The following is a 22157-nucleotide window of genomic DNA, read 5'->3' as shown; positions in this document are numbered from 1 at the left end:
TCCATCCGTTTCCGTCTCTGTCAGATTTCCAAGGAGATGAAGGTAACCAGACGTCACAAGGGAGGCATGAGATCATTACACATGCGCCCAATCTTTCATCATTGCTGAATAAATGCCCTCGGGATGCCACAGAGGTCGCGATTCCCCAGAACTCCACAAGTCGATGACCTCAAGAAAGGTTTGACCATGTGCATGATCTAAGGTCACTCTGGATTGGTCAAGCGATCAAGGAGAGTCAATGAAAAGGAAGCGTCACAAGTTGAGTGTGTCAGCGCTGCTTTTCCAAATAAATGGAGTTAGAGTATCCATGAGTTACAAACTGTGGAAAAGCCTCTGCCCATTTCCATGTGACTCTTCCCAAAGGCACTGAAATCTTCATCCGTCTCATTGTTTCATCCTGGCTTTGTAACCCAGAAGGGCGGCTTGAACTCCTGAAGTCTTGAAGAAAAGTTGAAGCTAAAGTTGTCATCTGGAAAGTAGAAGAACAAGCAGCTGTCTTGGTTTGAAACACTAACAGTCACCACTAACAACGCTGAGCAGCTAATCCCGTGTTTCCCTGTGGAGAAACACTGGGCTTTCTTTATGATGGTTGGCAATTGGATGAGAGTCATTCTCTTGAAATGACGCATGGTAATCCCTTTAGTTGCTCTCTCTCTAGCTCGAGCTGTTCTGTGGCGTTCCCCTCCCCAGTGACAAGAGAGTTTGAATGCTTCCTGTTTCTTTTCTGTTCTCTGAATACAATAAAGTGTACAATTGAATGGTACAAGCACAGAGGGAATGTCTTAACATTTGAAGATCTTCTCTCTTAATATCTGTAGATGTTTCACACAGTGAAAACAGAAGAATATAAGCAAGTGAACCAGTGTGTGCAGTGTGTGTGTGCACTTAACAAAAATATGTCAAATAAATGGAACAAATGTGGAGTCACACCTAAGAATTCAACACCAATGTTTACATTTATTTACTACCTTCTGACAGAGGTATCCTTATTAGAGAATTAATTCCATTAGCTCAACAGGTCAAGCTGGCCCCGACCCCCTCTGGTTTCATCTTCTGCCGCACTAATCACTGCCAGTCTAAATTGGATTGGACAAACTGGACCATATGACGTCATTTGTCAAGTTCAGTACAGTGGAGACTTCAGGCCCAAATGTCATCTTGGTCGGAGGTAGACTTTTGAATGCAGTGTCATTCCTTGAAATCAGAAATATGACAATTAATTTTTAGAGATACATAACTTTTAGAGAGAGAGAGAGAGCCAATTAAGAACTAACGTCTTTATCAATTTGAAAACCCATGCACAGAATCCAGGAAACACACTGCAAATACACAATTGTGCTGCAAATTCTGTTAACACAACATGCTAGTGTTTCCAGATGACTGGTCAACCGAAATTGAGTCAATTTCATGATTTCTGCAGAGATTTAGTTTTTAAGGCAAACGCTTAACCTTTACGGTCTGGTTCACCAGTGCTGACAGATGGCCTCAGATTAATGTGTGATGTGTACATCTTTTTATGTTGAAGCCGAGCTTATCTCATTATCACAATGCTTAGCCTACTGTGGCCTGTACCTCGGGATGTTTTTGGTCTAACAATGCCTGCAGGATTATTACACAGGCTACAAGCCATCTGTTGAGTGCAGTGGCCACTTTCCACACATGCGCAGAGTAGAGCAGTACGAGAAGTCAGTCCACAACATAAACATTAACGAATGATACACTGACCCAACTTCAGTAACTCAATGATTCTCAAACAATGGCATTGGCAAGCAGGTCCGAGCTGTGGTCAGTTGTAGTGTCCTCCAGAAACACCGTTATCGTTTCCTGTATTTACAGCTTTTCATTTATTACTGTAAGGTGTTGTATTGTATGTATTTGCAGCTTGTTTTCTAAATGCAATGCATTTGTTGTCAAATTGATGATGTTTTATTAATCTGGTTGTGTTTTAAGACAACGTACAAGACTACAAAAAGAAGGTGCATCAAAGTGGATATTAAAGTAGCATGACAGAAAGATTACAAGATACATTAAGCAGAAAGTAAAAATTAGCTCGCTGCATGCCCATCGAAGCAAATAACAGCCATAATAATTTGAATGTAATAGACAAGTGATTGGCCACTTGGGGGCAGCAGACAATAAGCTGTGAACATAACAGACACATTATCATATTTAATAAACTACAATAATTTAATCAGCTTGCCTATTTACACATCCAGCAGACATGTTTCTTGCCTCTTCAAATTTAAGTCCAATATTCACTCTCTTTTAGCTCAGTTTTTGGTCTCCAGCAACTCCTGAGGGAAATATCTGGTTCATCATTAGCCTCTAAATGCTACACACCAAAACATTTACAAACAAGTCAATAACCTTGTTTGGTTTTTTGGTGTTTGTAAAATTAGTTTTTTGGGGGTTTTGTCGTCGACAGCCGCTGTGACAGTGAACCAAAACAGTGAAGTTATGGGCTGTAAAACAGCTTTTGTCAGTGAAAAAGCTCTAAAACCCCCACTGCACACTACCTGCCCAGCATCAAACAGCAGACAGAGACCAGCTGGTGAACAGAGAGGAGCATTTAGCCACTAAAGAGCCAGATATTACTCTCAGGAATTGGTGGAGACCAAAACAGAACTAAAATAAAGTGAAAATTGAACTGTAAATGATGCACAGCTCACAGGTCATTATGTGTCACAGCTTGTTTCCACTGACCCCAAGTGGCTGAAAATATCAGTTATTATAGGAGATGAAGTATCCTTGCTAGACTGGATGTTCATGTTTGAACCTGCGGGAAATTTCAAAGAAAGAAACCTTTTTACTTAACATCAAGTTGAAATTTCAGTTATTCAGTTGTTTGTAACATTTAAATTGTTAAGGCTTACATTTGCTTCCATAAATGCCAAGTTTGCACTGGAACAAAATATCATTTGCTGTGGTTGTTCTGGATTCCAGGTTGGCTCATAAATCAGTCTAGTTCATATGGTGATGAACTGAGCATCTGACCCGACTATCTGTGTCAGACAGTTTGGGCTGAATCCAACGTGCTTTGTGCCAACTGCCTTGGGCAGGTAAGATTTGACACATGAGGACACAGTTCACACTGAGCCAACTTGTTTTCAGGCACAGAAGCACTAATCTCTGGTGGTTAAATCCTGCCTCTCCTGAAACACATTACACCATTCTGTCTGATAAAGTGCTCCACATTAGTCATTTTAAGGACGTAAAATAATTACTGCAAGTTCTCTTTGAACAACGTCTGAAATTCCTTGTGCAACGTAGAAAATATGGAGAAAATACAGGGTTTTACATTTGTGTTTTTGCCTGAAGTCTGGTTTCACAATAGAGAAGAAAAAGACTTCAAACTCTTGATGACACAGTACTAATCTCTTCAGAGCTCCTTAAGGAGGGACAAATCACAGGCACTTAGTCCCATGATTTGATCGCCATGAAAAGGTTGATCCCATTGTGCTCATGAAAAATGAAGCACAGGTTGGAAAAATCTGATTTAACCTGACAGTAGAAATCTTGTTTCAGCTGCATACGCTCTTAATCTCTACTGTGGCTTTCCAAAACTGTTAAGACTTCTGCATTAGCAGATAGGTAATTGGATTCATCTCAAATAACCTCACATCCTGTTTCCAAGAAGACCAGACATTGTCCCAAATCAGAGCTGCCCTCTTATTAACTGCTGATGTTGAATTCTAATAAATTAACTTTGACACATATTCATATTGAATGGCTGATATTTTGATTAACTGCCTGCGTTGTGGTCTCATACTTTATTACAGTCCAATAAATATACAGAAGAGTCAGGTTCTCATCAAATCTGCAAAGCAAAAGCTAAACTGAAAAGCAAATGAGATAGAAAGTCAATCAAAACAGAGTGTTTGTACTGGAGTCAGAGGAACGCAGTGACAAGCTACAGTTTGTTTATCATGAGGTTTACATGTTCAATAGATGGATGGGAGACAGAGCTGAAAAATGCAGCAGTTTTGTCATTTTACTGACAGCAGGAGCTGACTCACAAGCCAGCGAGGTGCGTAGGGGTAGGGGGTTACCATCCTGTCACCACAGAACAGGTTGTATGAACATCTCACAATGCACACGGGGGCCACAAGTGAAGGGAAAAGAGCTAGTTTGCACCATGTGTTTGTCTAGAAACCAGAGTGTGCCACCTCACTGGAAGGCGGGATGAAAAGCTGCCCATCATAGACAAACTGGGATTTTCAGGCTTCCTCCGGTTTGTTTTTTCTGGGCCTGCAGAGCATGTGAGGGAGGTGAGAGCACGAGTGATTTCACACATGCAAGGTTTCCTGTAGCTGAAGCTGCTGGTCCTCTGCTGCCCCCCCCTCCCCCTCCCCCTCAACGCACACATGAATGGAATGAAATCACTCACTGATGCAGCTCTTTGAAACTTGAAACTCTGATAATCCAATTTTGGGCGCTTGCATCGCTCAGAAACGATTGTGTATGGGTTTTTTTTTTTTTTTCTGGCCAATGTGTGTGTCACATGATCTTGACCATAATCTGCACAGAGGGGCGTCCTGTCCGTGGGGGCTCTGACTGGCTGTCATGTACATTTTCAGTCATTTCTTCTCAGAAGAAATGACCAATGGAGCCCTTAAGTTGACAAAACCTGTACAAAACAGAAAGTCAACCGGCACATAATTCCCATTCTGTAAAAAAAACAACAAAAACAGGGCCAGTGGAGACATTCTTCTGATAGAAACAGCTGATTTCATTTGTTTTGAAATGCAGACACACATATTCCTCTAGTCTAGGGCTAGTTGTTGCCACTGTTTTTGGCTTGTGACCCCAAAAAACAATGTCCATTTGTTACAGCCCTCATCACAGGTTGCATTATGTGAAGAACCATTTACCTTTAGATGCCTGTGGGGGGGCTAATTACCCAGTAATTCATAAGGAGAAAAAGACAAAGATCAATATCACAAGAGAACATGATTTGCATGTGTTGCATTTACTTTCCCCTTCTGTATCGTTCCAATCATCTGGCCGCTGACTAACACCTCAACATTTGTTTGAGGATCACTGCAGTGTGAAGAACCTGCGCACTCCGACACATCATTTACAACTATTTATTATTGTTTCATGTTACTGAACCAACAATAGAGCTTTAAAGTATAGAACTTTGTTACAGTACATGCCACTGCCATTTCTGCACATATAAAAATAGAGATCATCTGCTTCTAGAAATTGAAATTCAAGACCAAAACTTAAAGTGTCCCGCTCGGTTCAAGAAGACACCAAAAGGTCACTTTATAGCATCATATACAGTATATATATATATATTTATATAATGTAAGCATTCCACACAGCAACTACAGCTGTCAGCACTAAAGTTAATGTAATTCACAATCCAATATCAATAGAAAAGCAGTTTATATTTACCAAACCCCTACTGAAACACTTCTAGCACAAACACAGTGTCAAAAACAGATGCAAAACTTAAATTCATCCTTTAAGTAAAACCCATTGTGCAGAGTCACCACAGTGAAATACTGACATCTGAAGCACGCGCCCTTCTATGCTGACTGTGTTACAATGGATTCTGAAATGATTGCAAACTGTGGTATAAAGTGCAACACATTAAAACATTTGCATGGAAAAAAAAAAAAAAAGTTTAATTCCTAATCGACCATTTACCCCCCCCCCCCCCCCTACAAAAAAGAAAATGAAATGAATGCAAAACATCTCTCAGCACCTGGACACTGACTTCACACCCCTCTGCCAAGACTGCTATTGGGACTAGAAGTGGTTGTAGAAACTGAAATGTTTGGAAGCTTAAAGCGATAGTTTGACCACCAGAGGCGAGGAAACAGAAGAATAATCCCAGTGTGTTGCCCCCAACCAGAAATAGTCCTTTTTTTTACAATTCACTCTTCGCACATAGAAAACAAGCAAGATAGAACGTGTTCATTACCGAGCTTTAGAGGTGCTGGTGCTGGCAGGACAAGTTTATTTAATTTCAACGGAGCCATGCTAGCAGTTTCCCTCGGTTTCCAGTCTTTATGCTAAGCTAAGCTAACAATCTCTACCTTTAAAATGTAGTGTTGCATCATCTAACCCACAGCAAGAGAGTGAATGTACATATTCACAAAGTGTCGAACCGTCCCTTTAAATTGTAAATTTGTGAAAGGTGTTTTTTTTATGTGCAGCCTCTTGTTTCTGTATGTTACTTTGTGGTTTCTGTACTTTTGCTGTGTTCAGAAACTCAAACCATTTCACGCATAGGTGTTCTGTGTTGTATGACCCTGTTGATTTTAAAGCACATATTTCTGATTACGATTGCTGTGGACAGCGTGCTTTGCCGTGGAGTGCTCCTGCTGAATCGGTTCAGTCGGCTGTTTTCTCTCAGAATATGAGGCAGACCTCTGGAGACGTGAGGGATGCTGAAACATGACTCCCTTAACGTCTGTGCCAGCTCAGAGAGCTAATCCTGATTCTTCCATCAGCGGTGCCAACGTCAGCCCTCAGTTAAATCGGAGCACCAGCTGTGAAGAGGTAAAGTACAGAGCTGGCTTTAAAGGATCTATTTTTTTAGTCAGCTGTGGCTCATCAGTGTGAGCACCTGGACTGCTCCCGCCAGGGACAGATACACCAGTGTGACAGAGAGAGCCGCCCTGTTTTAAAAGGAGACTCCGCAAGCATAGAACAGCACCTACGTGGAAAACACGTTTCCCCAAATTCTCTTTAGGTAGTTCTTAGAGGATGATCAGGTTCACTGTTGGATACATTAACTACGTGGGAAAGTTGAAACAAAATCTGAAACTCCTCAAACTCACCTAGTATTAAACTGACAAGCAGATCAAAGTGAGAGTGAAGGTGCAACTACCAAGGCAGCTCCCAGATGGAGTCAGAAGGTAGTCAGTGGAGGATTAAAGGAGGGGAGCAGTGCTGGAATCTTTTCAGTCCCTCTTCAGCACTGCACTCCCCGTTTACTGACTAAACCACAGCGAACCAGGTTTGCCTTCTGACAGACCGGTTCAGACTGGTGGACATGGCACTCATTGCCCACACAATAACCATGGTAACTGATGGGCTGAAATCTTTTGCCTCGCTACCGTAACCAGAGTGGAAGGCGTAAGTACCGGTGTGTAACACCAGTCTTTGTAGGGGATTTGAATTATGTGAAGAAACATGAGCACCGCTGGGATGTGTGTGTCGAGGTAAAAATGCTTTCTGTGCACACAATATTTTTGAAATCCAGTCAAGTCAGCGTAGATGCAGTGCGATGGCAGTTTTTTTTTTTTAAACTTTTCTTTCCTTGCTCCCTTTGCTTGAAGACTTGAATGGAGTGCCCCCCTTCTGCACTCCACTCATTTCACCAGTAAAGTTCACCGTTCTATAATGTCTTGTGTAGCTCCGAATGTGGGGAATTTGAAAGACATGGGTGTGTACCAGTTGTATGATGGGAAGTGTAGGAACCAGTATTCTATTACCTTTGATCCCCTGCTAGGGACTAAAAGCGAAGACGTCTCAGCCTCGGCCAAGACAAACAACACCTCCACTAAGATCAGAACTAATGACCAGTTCTATCTGACTCGTACCTTCGGGGGAAAGGAGCAGGACTTGGCTGCACCGGTCAGTTACTAGTTTGGGCTGCAGCATCAGACATAAGGAATGTCTTCGCTGACGGAGACTGAATAATATGAAAGCCGATTGCTAGGAACCGACCCAATCAAAAGCAGCCCACTGTGTAAAAAGGAAATCGTGGTAGCAAAGCTGTGAAAAATGACAAAAATCTGTGTGTAAATAAAAGTGTGACTTTGTTTTAATTGTATGTGTACAGGGAGAAGTCGGACTCAGAGGTGGCAGAAATCCTTCCATCATTCATTAGGAGTATGCTAATCTAACCGCTAAGATTTTGAATTCTAACTCACAACAACAATCCATCTAAAGTGACGAACATTTAGGTAGGCAACTGTTGCGCCGTCATAAGTAACTTACTTGAAGACGGGATGCGCTGTGATCTGCGAGATTCAGCTCAGCAGGAAAACAATGAGCAGTCAGAGCGACGTCACAGTACAGAGCGATGAAATGGTAGGAAACCCGAATATAAAACGTGGCAGCTTGGCACCTCCATCAACCTCCTCCAACCTCCTTTATTTTCCATACTTCAGACACTACCATGCCGTGACTGAGATGAGTTGACTCTAGTTTGCGAGAAATACACTGCTTTTCATTACGGTTCTGTCACAACAGTTCACGCGAGTCACGTTCTTCCCCCGGTGAAAATCAGTGTTTCGTTTGTTTGTGTGGTTGTTTTCAGCCGTTGTCTCCTAACTGTTAACAGAACACTGACACGAAAAAAAGACTCTCCACAGCTAATTAGCAGCACCACAAGCCACTAAGGGCCAACTGGCTCACATTATTTTTGTTATTCTTTCAGAATAAATATTCCTATAAAACCAGTGTCAGTCTAAGGGTGTAACACAGGCACATTTCTGAAATGTTATCGGGGCTGTTTTTCCAGTTTAAATTGTCTTAGTTGAAGCCTCACTCTCTGTGTGCTGTGTGACTTCCCCCATGGTAATGAGCTCTCCTCCTGCTGCAGATGGATTTGCTCAGGGAGGCTCCACACAACCCAGACTGTTTCTAAAATTTGCAGGGGAACATCTTACAAAAAAAAAAAAAAAAAACAGGTCCTGGGCTGTGTCCGGATTGTCTGCAACGTCCTTTTTCTTTTTCTTTCTTTGTCTACACCTTTTCTTCAAGGGAATCCTCGGAGGACTATCTAACAGCTCACACCAGAAATGTTACACTAAAAAACCAACGGAAACACATCTAATAAAAACATCTAAAATAAAAAAACCCAATACTGTAACACTGCTACATCATGTTTGTCCCTCCTTAGAGCTGACAGCCTCAATTTGATGAGGTATGTCATTTGAGACGAATCAACAACCGGAACAGATCCACAGAGGCGTACCTGCTATAGTCCAAGATCTCCTCCGCAGCTCTGACATGTCAAAAACATCCCATTAAGAGACAGTCAGTGTGACCTAGACAGCATTTCACAACTAACATTCAAAGGGAAGCACAATCTGAGGTAAAAGCTATGCTCAACTGACCCGACTGCAGCTCAAACCTTTAAAAAAAAAAAAAAAACGAAAAAACAAACAAACCTAATTACAACTTAAAATGTCAGCTGCGTTGACGATGAAAACGGACACTGGAGGTACCAGGAGGTACAGTCAACAACTCCTGCTGATTGATTAGCAACGTTGTTCAGAATTTCTGAGATTCTGCGAGGAGCTTGGAGGCAATTTCATCTTCGCTCCTCAACGCCTTTGTCTCCCAGCCTGTGACAGCCGTAGGTGTTGGTGAATAACGTGACTATGCTGCAGCAGTTTTAGAGGCCGTGTTTGAAGTTGACATTTGACAGCCGAGCACGGAGAAAACACAAAAAAGGGTTTCACCGTGGGAGCCGGTAGCTCTCAGTGCTGGGCAGAGTGAGTCAGCTCCACTGATGCCAGAGCAGCGTCGGGTCTAGGAGGAGGCGCTGTGCGAGGACGTGCTCCTGCCCGTCTTACGCTCGTAGTTCACCAGACGCTGTCCAACCAGGTATCTGGGGGAGAGACAGGCACGACACAGTTGTTTACAAATCACATTTGTGGCAGTGAGAATGATTACATGAACGTCCTCACCTTTTTTTTTGATAGCAATCCCTCCACTGAACTCAGAGATTCTTTTTTTTTTTTATCTGGTACTTTTCTTGGATGCTTTTTTTTTTTTTTTTATTCCTAGTTGCTGTAGCCCATCAGTCTCTACAGTTGCTCCCCTCTTCAGCTCTGGCAAACCAATCATTGTTAGTTGATGTGAAATGCATCGCTACCAGTGCAGGAATGTGACCACAGACACAACGCAGTCTTAACCTGCACTGTGTGAGCTGGTTCAGTCAGGGCCCGGATGTAACAGGCATTTATTTATGTGTAAAAGTCCAGCACTCCAGCTTTAACATATGAATACATCTCATTGGTAAGATTGAACATTTCTTTACGGATCACTCCACTGTTGGGTCTTTTATTCTCACATCAGTTGTACAGTAAGTTCTCTTCATGTAATAAGACCCCACACTACAGAGTGCTCTCTGGATCTTTTTGTTGTATAGCACTAAATGGGCAAAGATCTTTCACCCCTCTTGCCATAGCCCCCCCCCCCCCACTAGAGTTGGGTGACAGAAATTGTAAACCCTTACTGTGACAAACAGTACTAACCGCTTGGCTTAGGCAGTATCCATTTTTTTCATACCTTTCTGCCACTCCACTGGGGTAAACAGTATATGGTGATTTTAATGTCATTAGCATGTGGCTCCGCTTACATTCCACACATGCATGGGAGAATGCTGCCTGCAGGAGTCTACGTAGTAGCTGCACAGACTCCTGAGGACGACGCTTAAGCCTGCACTCACAGACGCAGTCCCCGCCGAGGCATTTCTGTTTTTTTTTTTTTTTTACTAGTCCTATATCCCCTCTACTCTCGTTGCCATCTTTCTCAGCTCGGCTGCCTGTTCCACCCGTAGAGACTGGCCTCTGCTGGCACATGCTGTGAACTACATTACATCAGCATCTCCGCATCATCCTAATAAACAGAGGGGCGTCTGTACTTCGGACAGTATTGAACATCATACTGTCGGGATTTTAAAATACCCTGTTGTACCACGATACCACCCAAGCCTATTAACAGCTAATCATATCATAGAAACAAAGCTGTTTCCAGCTAATTATATGGCAGTCTGAGGACCAGGGGGATTCACACTGAGTGTCTGTGCCCCTATTTGCTGGTTCACACTCCACATGGTTTTGGGTCTACTGACTTGTCGTTCTTGATGTGTTCGTAGAGGCGTTTGAACTGTCGTATCTGGAAGGACAGGATGGCCAACAGCATGACCACCATCAGCAGGAACGGATAGATCCTCCTCTCCACCAGTATCTGCATCTCTGGCTGCACACCTAGAAAGGGAGGAAGGGGGAGGAGAGAGAGGGCAAAATAAACACTGGGGCAGAATCTTCTCTTAATGACTGTGTGCGCCTATTATATCGCATCTCTAGGAAACATAAAAAAGAAACATCAATTGCAGCGGCTAAAATCCGGATTACCACGAGGGCTGGGAACTCTAAATTGATTAGGTGTTGAAATGCAAGTGTTGTCCGAGGCAACATCAAAAACAATAAAATAAAATAAAATAAAATTGGTGCCTTGGGTGGGCTTTGCATAAAAATGAGCCCCCCGTCCAAATTAGTAGGATCTGCCTGTGCTGTGGCCTGATGGTGTCTGAGCGCGTCCGCTGCCTCTGTGCCTCAACCGTATCTGCTACAATTTGTAATTTAGTCAGTACCCAAAACAACACAAAGCCCAAATAAAGTTAAGCTTCCTTTTAGCTGTGCTGTCTCGCGCATCCACTTGTAGGGTTGTCGATTTTATTATTGTCAGAAAGTGAAGCAAAGTCCTGATTGCCAATTCCCACTAAATTAGGCTATTTTACATTCATTTGATAATTAATAATCACAGAACTTCCCAGAATTCCTCTATTTGTCTTAAATCAGGTAGCAGAAGATCCGTGCTCACCCAGCAGTGGTGTAATGCCTTTAGAGATGGTGTAGGGCACACAGAGAGACAGCAGCAGGACGCAGATGACGGGGGCGGCCAGCCCTCGCACGATGAAATGGAGGTCAATGTTTCGGATGCCGTTAGCGTACACCTACAGGAGACAGAGGGAAGATACTGTGTTTACAACGCATTTAAATGGGCGTGATCCCATTTTCCTTTAACGAAGCTCGAAGGACGGGGCCTGACCTGCTCGATGACGGTTTTGAGCCACCACTGAGGGCCCATCAGTGTGATGGCAGCAATGATTTTGGCATGGAGCACGCCCAGGGCCCAGTCCTGCCACACAGACAAACAACAACAACTTTTTTTTACAACCAAGACACAATGAAGGTTTGTCTCAAGATTTTAGCATCTGCTCAGTGCCAAGGCCAAGTGCCTACAAAACCTGTTTTTGTGTCCTTGAGCTGGACACTGAATGCCAGCTGGTGTAGTTTGAAATGTTCTGATACCAGTGCCATTAGATCCCAGTTTCGGTATAGGTACCAAAACTATTTTTCCAGACCCTACTTTGAGAAATAAACAGGTTTTTCCATCAAGGTTTTTGTCATTTAATGAGATGATAGTCAAAGTTCTCAAATGTTAAATGTCATGTCTAAGCAACAGCGAGAAAATGACTGGTCTAAAAGTGTGAAAATACATATTCCAGTCAGGAAATATGCGCTCAGTAAACAAGATCTGACCTGACATTTTGATGTTTGAGTTTTCAACATTTAACTGACACTTAAAGGTGTACTGAGGTCAGATCTCCAGCCCCACTGTCCACACCAGAACAGTCCACTCACATCTGACCGATGTAAATAAATAATCTGTGATTTCTCAGGTGGATACAATCTAATGGTGTGTGGGATTTTATATTCGCAGACGTACAAACTCCACAGTCCTACCTGCCAGGGGTAGAAGAGAGGCGTCTGGTCCAGAGGGACTCTGAGAGGAGCAACGACGACCAGCTCAAACAGCAGACCCAACAGCAGAGGGATCACCCCCGCTAACAGCACAGCCACCACAATCGTCTTTAGGATCTGTTCTCACCGGGACATGGCATCCGCACCACCCACACGCACATTAAAATCATTTGCAATGTAATACGGAACAGCACTGTATTTGCCTTTGGCTAGGAACACAATTACCATGAGTGTCCACTCGTGGACTTTCAGCAGGATGATGTTCCGTCCCTGTGGCATCCAGGACAGCAGCACGGTGGCGGCTCGAATGGACAGCCAGCAGACGTACAGACCGCTGGCTGCTGTGTACAGCTCATGAACCATGGCATTGCCCATCCAGAAAGACATCAGCCAGCGACCCGCACACACTGAGAGAGAGGGGGGGTGGGGGGGGTGAGGACAGGTGAACATGGAGGTGTAAAGAATGACTGGCAACAGAACGGAGGAAAAGTAAGGTGCAAAGGACGCTTGCCACAACTTACCAGGCAGTGTGAGGCAGATCAGACTAGCCAGTAACAGAGTCACACACATAAAGACAACCAGCAGAATGATCTTCGCAAGCAAAAACATAAAAGCAAAGGACAAAAAAAAAATCAGTTGTGCAGGAGACATTGATAGCCGCACAGGCAGCAGCACTCAAAGAAGATGTGAATGCATGATGTGAATAACCATAACTCACCTTGAGAGGGAAGTTATTGGGCCGGTGGTACGACTGGAAACCCACTGGGCCGCCCTGCTGCAGAATGGCCTGATGGGCAGCGTGAAGGCCCTCCCCCAGGCCAGGGATCCTGTTGTTGTTGTGGCGACCGGCTGGGTTGTTGTTTGGTTGGTTGTCATCGTCTTCGTGGTCCCCCAGCAGGTAGGAGTGGAGGTCACTGTGGCAGAAACATTGGTGAGTAATTAGTGCGCCACACAACATGAACTGTGTGGTCCTGTCTTATAAAGCCACTATGTTACACTTGATCTTTTAAGCCATTGAACTATTTTACATCCAAAGTTGGGGTGTGTGTGTGAGTATGTCTGTAGCCTACAGCATGTATCCAGCTGTGAATGTCCAGGCGTGGACAAGCCGTTTGAGCCACTGGCGAGTATGACCCTGCTCCAGCAGTGCCGGCAGAACAACCTGAAGCAACAGCAGCTCCAACGATAGCTCGCTGACCGGGGCATCGCTGCAGAGAAACGACATAAACCAAACTCAGTTTGCATTCTGCTCATATTCTACTGTCAGTGTAGACTAGGCTGGAAACACCAAGTCATTTCCATGAGTAGAGAACAGCTACTGAAAGCTAAATGATAATTTAGTGTTGTCGTCTTTACCTGTAAAGCATGACGTTGTAGGGAAGGAAAGTTGGGAAGAGCAGTTTAATGATTCTGATAGGAAGCCAAAGCATCAGCAGAACTATGGAGCCAAACACCACCTAGACACACACACACACAGAGAAAAGAACAACAAATAAATATGTTAGCAGACATGTTAAGTATCCCTGCACAATCACACAGAAATACAGAAAGTGATATTGAGCATCAGGCTGCTTTCCCACACTGTCAAAATCCCTTTCCAATAAAGTCTGGTCAGTGCTCCTCCAGCCAATCAGCCCTCAGAGGATATTCTTTACATATATCACTTCTGTCTTTCAGACCTACGATTGCCATGACTATAGAGGACTTTACCCATCTCCTATCTTCATGGCCCAATGTTTATTGGAAATCCATCACATCAACCTCAATTAACATCGTTCCACACTTTCTATTGGTCTCTCCTTCTGAAATGTGCTTACATCTATTCATACTGTTTTTACAATCCCCGATTTTGTGTCACACCACATAATGCGCTTGACTTGATATGACTGCGACATATTGCTATGAATTAATATGTTGCACTTTTCAAAACAACAGCAGCACAGTGCTTCACGGATCGTAATAAATGAAATAGAATACATAAATGAGCAGCAGCAACAGAAATTAAAATACAACATAAAAAAGAAACAAAAATAAAAACAACACAAAATTGCAGGACAAATAAAACCCAATAGGAGTAAAGGAAAAGGTTATACAAATGTCAGCCTGTATAAGTGAGTTTTTTAAAAACTAGAACTGACCCAGCTGACCTGATAGAGAGGGGGAGGAAATTCCATAGCATTGGAGTTAAAATGGAAAAAGCGCAGTCCCCCTTAGTTTTGAATAAGGGCTTGTTAAGCATCACAGTAAACAGAAAGTTGGGCACCGTGGTGCCACCGATGGTTGGTACAGTGAAGGAGGACGCTTGACTGACCACAGAGAGTATAAACCTCCGCAGGTGTCTGTATATGGGCAGGTGGATCATCTCTTGGACTGGGTTAAAGTCTGGATCGTTCAGGTTCCTCAGGAACCACAGCACACCAGGCCGGAGCACCTTCAACAGCACAAACATGCGGAAGGTTAAGATCTTAAAAGCCATGGATAGTTTGAGAGTTTTTAAGTCACAATGCATAACTGTGACTGGGTTAAGTCCACTTACCTCTCTGAGCAGAAGGATGAAGGAGGCAAAGTAGAAGACGTAGACCATGCCGACCAGCCAGTGGAGGAACATGGTGGTACCAGGGGCTGAGTCAAAACTCTGCTCTCTGTCTTTCAGAGTCGCATCAAACATCTCCTGCAGGAACAAAAGGACGTTTTATTGATTGGATTAGAATTGGTCCAGTTATATTTTCAGTTTCTTTCTCGATCAAATTTGTATTCACAGGATCATCGTGATTGCATTCAGACTGTTTGGTTAGTCATCAAGGGCTAGTATGTGACTAACTGACTTCACTCTGCATGATTGTCTTACCAGTGAGCAAATGTCGAGCCACCATCCACAAATCAGTGGGAACAAGCCTATCTCCATGACAACCAGCAGGGACACCTGCGACATAAATAAAAAAAGGCAATTTAATTTCTGTTTTCATCATTTGATTTTTCAATCACAATTTAGGTAATTACTGTTTCAACTGAGAGCTTTGCAAGGTTGGATGACAAAATAGATTTTTGGAAACATTCCAGTCATTCGTCTCTAACTTACCTTGACAACAATGTAGCAGACACCCAAGAGCCGCCTGGACCGCTGGAACTTCACTAACGAAGCCAACGCCTGAGGGAGGAGCAGTTAAAGACTAACACCAAAATGTGACATAAACGGTCAGCCAGTAGTTTTAGCATTAAAACTGAGTATTTCTCATGAAGACATTTCAGACAAACTCTTGGAGCCAAATAGACCACTGACCTGACCTTTTGGGTTCCTGTGTGACTGGACTATTAACATTTTTACTAACACGTGTAAGTAAAGAGGAGGAACTAAATGTGAGTCACTTAAGGTCCTTTGCAAAAAGCGATGGCCTTGATTTGGGATAGATATTGCACATATATTGTTGTATACAGAGGATACATGGCAGACTATGAGAGCTCCTGCCAGGAGGATGTACCCCAGTATGGTGGTGATGAGGCCGTCAAAGTGTGAAGCTTTGACCTGAAACCAGATATAAAACCATCATTAAATGAATTCCATCAGTGCACGACAAACCCAAAAATCAATAAGGAATTCAAACTGTAGAAGCGTCCCCCCCCCCATGTGTTGCTGTGCACTTACATAGTCTTCAAAGCCCAGTCCAACCACTGAGAAATGGCCGATGTGATACGGGCAAAAAGCTGCAGAGGAAGACAGAGGTTAAGTCCTGTCTTATATCACTGACAACCTGCTCAAGTAAAAGAATATGCCCCTGTTATATTACACCAAATGCTTGGTGGACTCTCAGAGGCTGTGTGTACAGTACATCATGACTACTCTGCAGGCTTAACTTACCAAAGACCAAGATGAAGAGCGTGTTGAGAGACACCACCCAGAACACGTGCTCCTAGAGAGGACACACACAGTGTTAAACAATTTCTGGCTGCAGACATGTGAGGTATGTGTACGCATCATATTAACATTCAATTCTATTACTGTTGTTCAAGGGAAATTCCAGTATATAATATTTTAATATTTGAGCCTGGCTTACGTCCCATAAACGTGCAAAAATGAGGACTCTCAAAACAGTGTACATCGGGGCAAACTGCATCATCTCTCTGCATGCAGTTATCCAAAAGGGGCTGCTCCGAGGTGCCACTTTCTCTGTTTACTTTGGGCCGGCCTCAGAGACGTGGGTTTGAAATGATTCGTGGAAAAAATAGTGTGTTTATTTGGAAAGCTCTCTGAGGCTTGTGCAGCTTGGCCCAATATAGGTTGTTTTGCGCAAATCCTCATTTCCCTGAATCTCTGCAAGGGAGGTTGGGAGTGCAGAGGTATCGTGGGCCCGTTTGCAATATGTGAAATATGCTGGGTTGAAAAAAAAATAATATATATATGTGTGTGTGTGTGTGTGTGTGTGTGTGTGTGTGTGTGTAAACGTAGGAAGACGATGTGTGCACTTACCAAGAAAACAAGGGAACCATCCAGCCCCAGCATCTGGGACACACACAGACAGCAATGTCACACTGAACCTTCATGATACATAAATACGCACATGGTAATACTAGCAGTTTTGCTAAGTGATGCTACTATTACTGCTACTACTAATACAACGAAGACGACATTTCTTGACCCCACACTAGACTCTGCACACAGTTTCCCTGGAAGAAGCAGCAATCCAGAGTGCTGTTTAAGCACGCTACAGCAAGATGGATATTTCCTGTCAGAGGAGCTTTTAGCCGAAATTCATCTGCCAGCTAACTGCTATCCTGCTTACACTTTGCTTTGTTAGCACTGTGTCCTAGCCAGCACCACACCACTTTAAGGAGACGGAGGGATAAAAAACAGATGCACACCCTTTCCCAGGTCAGCTCCTCTGCAGCACGGTCCCACTCCAAGGCGTTCCAGTTCAGATCCTCTGCAAAGGATGATCAGAAACAACTGAAACAACCGACGGTGTGCATGGAAAATATGCTTCTGTGGCTGCGTTACCAATTAGGTTTTATTCCTTTAGAGGAATGCAAACACCAGTCCACACAGAGCTATACATGTTCTCAGTCTTCAAAGCAATCTTTAAGCATTTATGTCCATATTGTCTGATTAAACTGGCTACATAACCACATACCATTTCTCTAATTTCATACCAGAGTTTAATAGCTTTCTTTACCAACAGAGAAGAGTGTCACTTCCAGTCCACAGCAGAGTTGTGGGCTTGAAAACAACTAATTTATAGTGCATCGAACTGACCTTGCCCTCCATTATTGGCATCAACAGCATCCGCTTCCCTAACTTCCTCGTCGTCGTCCTCCTCTTCGTCTTCTTCTCCATCGTCATCTTCTTCCTCATCATCGAGTTCAGCCTCGCCCCCGTGGTTTCCAGCCTCATGTGGGTTGGCCGGTGCCAGCCCGTCTGGATCGGGGTCTGCGGGGTGCTGGGCTGCCGCGCCGTCTGCTGCCGCCTGGGCGTTGGCACCAACGTTACCACCTGGAACCTGTACATCCATGAAATAAGAAAAAAAAAAAGACACCTTACACTTCCTCACCCACAGCACAGGCTGCACACAGTTGAGGTAATGTCTGAGCTCTTATATGCTTGTAAACTAAACTCATAGTTCTGGATTTGGCAGTTACGAAGGACAGCTAGACAATTTTTGGACCAACATTCCCCAAACTTACAACATGGGGGAAAAATTTTCATCGCCAACTTCTTTGTCACATGTAGCTAAGATATTTCAGACCTGAACTGTATTGCTCATTAGCAACAACAACAGCTGAGGACTGGGCTAGCTTGGCAAGCACATTCTTTATCAGAAGCGTGTCCGGACGTTCCCTCTGAGAACTGGGAGAAACGTGTGGGAGAAAGTTAATCTTGCATGAATTATTTTTCACTGAATCAAAATAATGTATTTGAATCAAACTTAATCAAACAAACACGATCTAATTGAAAACGAACCATATCAAAACTAAGAATAAATGTCTTACGTACTCCCCAAACTCCACTGTCATTCTGCCAACTATGTCAGAGTGCATTAGTGGTTGGTTATATCGGGAAGCAAACACTGTTCAGTACTGGCCACTGCTGCACTCACATGGATTCAAGCAAACCTGATGTCATTTTAGCAAGATGGTAGAATTCGGTGAGGGCAGCAGAAAATACCAACAACGGTGACGGTAGATACCACTGCCATCCAAAGTTAAAATATTTCAACTTTTTGCACGACAGAATCTACAACTGGATGTGATGTAGCTCCTCACACGGGGAGAACACATGCAATAAAGCATAATTCTAACAATCTAATTATGCAATGCATACAATCATTTTATTTCATACAGTATATCTTATTCCATTCTTTGCAAACAAAATGACATCACCACAGCATCATATTGTCATGCATGTATGCACAATTATCTTCCTGCCATGCAGTCGGACTATTAGTTTGCTTTTCCTGTGCCGTCCGCAAGGTATTGTGTGTCCATCAGCCTGAATCCGTGTGAATGCAAGCATGTCTCTAAGTGTGGGCAGAAAACAGATGCTAGTTGGGAACATAAAGTGATCTCACCTCATTAGCTTGTGCAGGGCCATTAGGCGGATTAGGAACTAAAGGGGGCTGATTCTGCTCTAACCACTGAGGGGCACCACCATGGACAATCTGCTCTCTGAGCCACACCAGACTGATGAAGGCGCACAGCGTGCAAGTGACCACAAAACAGCCCTGGAGGCAGTCTGCAAGCAGGTTTTGTCTGCGGGGAAGACATGAAATATTATCTTCGGCATCTTCATGGGACTCCAGTGAAGAGAATATGGAGAACACATAGACAATGTGCAGGAGCTTGACAATGAGAGAGTGAAGGAGGGGAAGCCAAGGACGGAGAGTAATTCAGACTTACGTTGAAAGCATATCTAATGGCAGCGTAAGGAGAGAGCTCACAGAGCCGGTAAATAAACACTTGTAGATACGACCTGTTAGACAAGCAAATGGAAAAAAAACCCAACAATCTGACAATGATTTCTTAAAGTGACAACTGGTGTGACCTTCAAACTAAACTAAAACTATGCTCAGAATTATTCACTTTCATTTGAATTGTATTGCAGTTCATGCTGATAAAGACATGTATTTACAGTATAAATGATCATAGTACCTGAGCCTGTGCACACATTGCTACGGTCAAAAGTTCATTATTTTGCTATCCGGTCTTGCTACATCTAGTTTTAGCATCTAGCACACCACATGCTGAAACTATATGACAATTGCTGATGAGATCTCCTTTCATTTTGTTTGTACTACTGACTACTGCGACTTACATGCTGTGAGAGGCACCACGCCTAGCCAGGCAAAGGCCACCAGTGTGTAGTGGAACCAGTATCTAATGGCTGTTCCGATACTGGTGACCAGCCCTGCGAAGATGTCCTGGACAGGCAAGCGAGACGGCATGTCTGGAGAGTAGACTGAGCGCAGGAGCCACAAGGGAGGTAAAAGTGAGAGAGCGAGGATGGTGGAAGGGAGGGAAACGGTCATAATTAGGCCCTTAGGGGACAAGATAACAAATTAATGCATTTTATTGTACTGATGCAATTTACTGACAAATAAACAACTTACTTGGTGTAAATGCAAATCTGTGTTTGCATAATTCACAGTATTCTTTTCTGCTGTGTTTCAACCACTGCAGCAAGCTGTGAAAACAGAAAGGACGCCGAGTGAGTGCACTTTTTATCATGTGGAAACTTTACATTTGCACTCTTCTGACGAGGGATATTCCTCACGCTCCCTCCCCCAGGAATATTTTCCTTTCAGTTTTTGTCAATTTTTGTTAAAACTGCTTATCGGGTGTGTAATTACTTACAAACTATATTCAGGTACATTCCTGTGCAGTGATCTCTTTGTTATACTGCCTAACTTTCCCCAGAGAATTATTCTCCCACACTTCAGCAACGTCTGCGAAAGCAAAGCTATTAACTGACTGAAAATGCAGACAGATAGCACCATGCCTTTAGCCTTTCAGATAAACTTTATGAAATGGAAAGGAAAGGAAAGAGAAAACTACAGAACCATACATAGTTTTTTTTACATTTTAATAACTGGGTCATTGAACGTACCATTCCTGGTGGATAAACTTGATGCTGCCAGTGCAGACACAGGGGTGGTAGAGCGGCTTGTCCTGGGTCCCCTCTGACCGGCACACCCGACAGATGTCTGCTGGGCAGCAGGCACACAGTCACATATTTACCACACCATGAGGTCCAACTGCATTTTAATTAACATGGCGCTTTAGATCTAGGTAAATCACTGATCTGTTGGTGAAGTGGATAGAGGTGCAAACTCATGGCACACCTTAGGTGTAAAGCTAAATGATTTCTGCAGAACATCAGTGGTCTTAAAGCTTGAAACTCTGCTCTACACCTCCAATCATATCAAACTGCAACGTGATGAGGACAGAAACGTTAGCATCACCTTGAATTGCTTCATCAGTGTAAATACCCCTCCCTCAGGACCCCCCCTCCCCACATGACCCTGTCGGGGTTTCTTTGGCAGTGATGAGCGGCTGCCGTACTTATTAAACAGAATAGGTCATATAGTGAGAGTAGGGCGAACTGTAATCCCTAGATTAGCTGTGTCACTGGTTGGACCAAAATAAAAGCACTATAATTAGCCCTGGATGGAGGAGCACAACACCGGTTAGGATGCCCACAGTGCTTTTCCACTGACTGGACTCATGTGGGGAAATGTAACTGTACTCACAGTGCAGTTGTCCATGAATGCAACAATTACAAGATCAGAGAGTATGTTGCAGATGTTACCGTCGTGTTCACGATAGTTTGCCTTTGGGTTAATCAGTGTAACGTAGTAAAGGAGCCTGGTCACCTGGCAGAGCTGACCGGGGAGTCAACGTGACGTTAGCTAGTTACCACACTGTGAGTAATGTTATGAGAACAGCTGCATTCCCTTTTTGCTAGTTTGTAACCACATAAGTAGCCAGAATGACTTAGATGTGAAAATGGCCGTCTTCTAAGATTTCTATCACCACAACCCACTTGTGGTTGCCGTAGAGTTTTCGCCTATGAAGGCAAACCACAGAAACCTCACGCTGCTGGTTTTATTATTAACAGCTGATAGCTAACGGCTGTAAGCTAATGCTAGTTAGCTAGCCAGCTAACGCTAATTGGCTAGCGGTTTTTTCCTTATGAACCTCTGACAGAGTTCAAGCAAACGTTGAATAGGTTACTGCCACCGGCAGTCAGTCAGGAAAGAGTTAGAATAGGACACAGAAGTTGTAAGTGTGACCAATTTCACCGGTAAGCGCCAGCAACTGGGGTGACCAAGTTTTCCACATTAGCTACCTTCCTCGGCGGTGTCCATCTTGACTGGCTGCTAAAGCAGCCCCGCTGCTCCACAGTGGTCAGGCTACTCAGAGTAAAGGCGATGACCACCAGCTATCTGCATGTAAACATCTCAGGTTAGTGTTCACTTCAAGCTCCGATCATCTGTGACGTGGCCGGACGTTTCCAAACTAGCGTTAAATGAAGTCTGTTCACTTCATAGTTGTTGAGCGAGCGCTCAGGACACTCACACATGCGACTTCACGACTTTCGCCACTAGATGGCACCCGAGAGCAACCAGCCTGCTTAACAATTAG

The 22157-nt window shown here is 43.7% G+C and overlaps 1 protein-coding gene across 1 annotated transcript; it reads right to left on the bottom strand.

Annotated features, from left to right (window-relative positions):
- Nucleotides 1-7250: 7250 nt before the first annotated feature.
- Nucleotides 7251-22099, bottom strand: LOC139213871 (E3 ubiquitin-protein ligase MARCHF6-like). The gene is made up of 26 exons (XM_070844546.1): nucleotides 21862-22099; nucleotides 20620-20716; nucleotides 20123-20196; nucleotides 19828-19971; nucleotides 19413-19485; nucleotides 19085-19265; nucleotides 17773-18016; nucleotides 17382-17443; nucleotides 16990-17022; nucleotides 16381-16432; nucleotides 16168-16226; nucleotides 15967-16047; nucleotides 15604-15672; nucleotides 15373-15447; nucleotides 15061-15195; nucleotides 14836-14955; nucleotides 13881-13981; nucleotides 13595-13732; nucleotides 13243-13438; nucleotides 13046-13115; nucleotides 12750-12931; nucleotides 12507-12641; nucleotides 11809-11898; nucleotides 11581-11713; nucleotides 10829-10964; nucleotides 7251-9580 (listed from the first exon to the last, which is right to left on the bottom strand). The coding sequence occupies exons 1-26, from the start codon at nucleotides 21878-21880 to the stop codon at nucleotides 9502-9504; spliced, it is 2778 nt and encodes a 925-aa protein (XP_070700647.1). The 5' UTR covers nucleotides 21881-22099; the 3' UTR covers nucleotides 7251-9501.
- Nucleotides 22100-22157: the final 58 nt, after the last annotated feature.

Source organism: Pempheris klunzingeri, chromosome 15 (genome assembly GCF_042242105.1).
Source record: "Pempheris klunzingeri isolate RE-2024b chromosome 15, fPemKlu1.hap1, whole genome shotgun sequence".
In the NCBI taxonomy this organism is placed as follows: Eukaryota; Metazoa; Chordata; class Actinopteri; order Acropomatiformes; family Pempheridae; genus Pempheris; species Pempheris klunzingeri.
Note: the sequence above shows the minus strand (reverse complement) of the source record. Positions and strands in the feature narration are given on the sequence as shown.

What these genes read in the sequence shown, in the direction of transcription:
- LOC139213871 (XM_070844546.1), bottom strand. An exon ending in TTCACAGCTGGATACATGCT is followed by an intron (nt 13,439 to 13,594) that starts GTAGGCTACAGA and finishes TTTCTGCCACAG; the next exon opens with TGACCTCCACTCCTACCTGC. An exon ending in GAACACATCAAGAACGACAA is followed by an intron (nt 9,581 to 10,828) that starts GTCAGTAGACCC and finishes TCTCTCCCCCAG; the next exon opens with ATACCTGGTTGGACAGCGTC.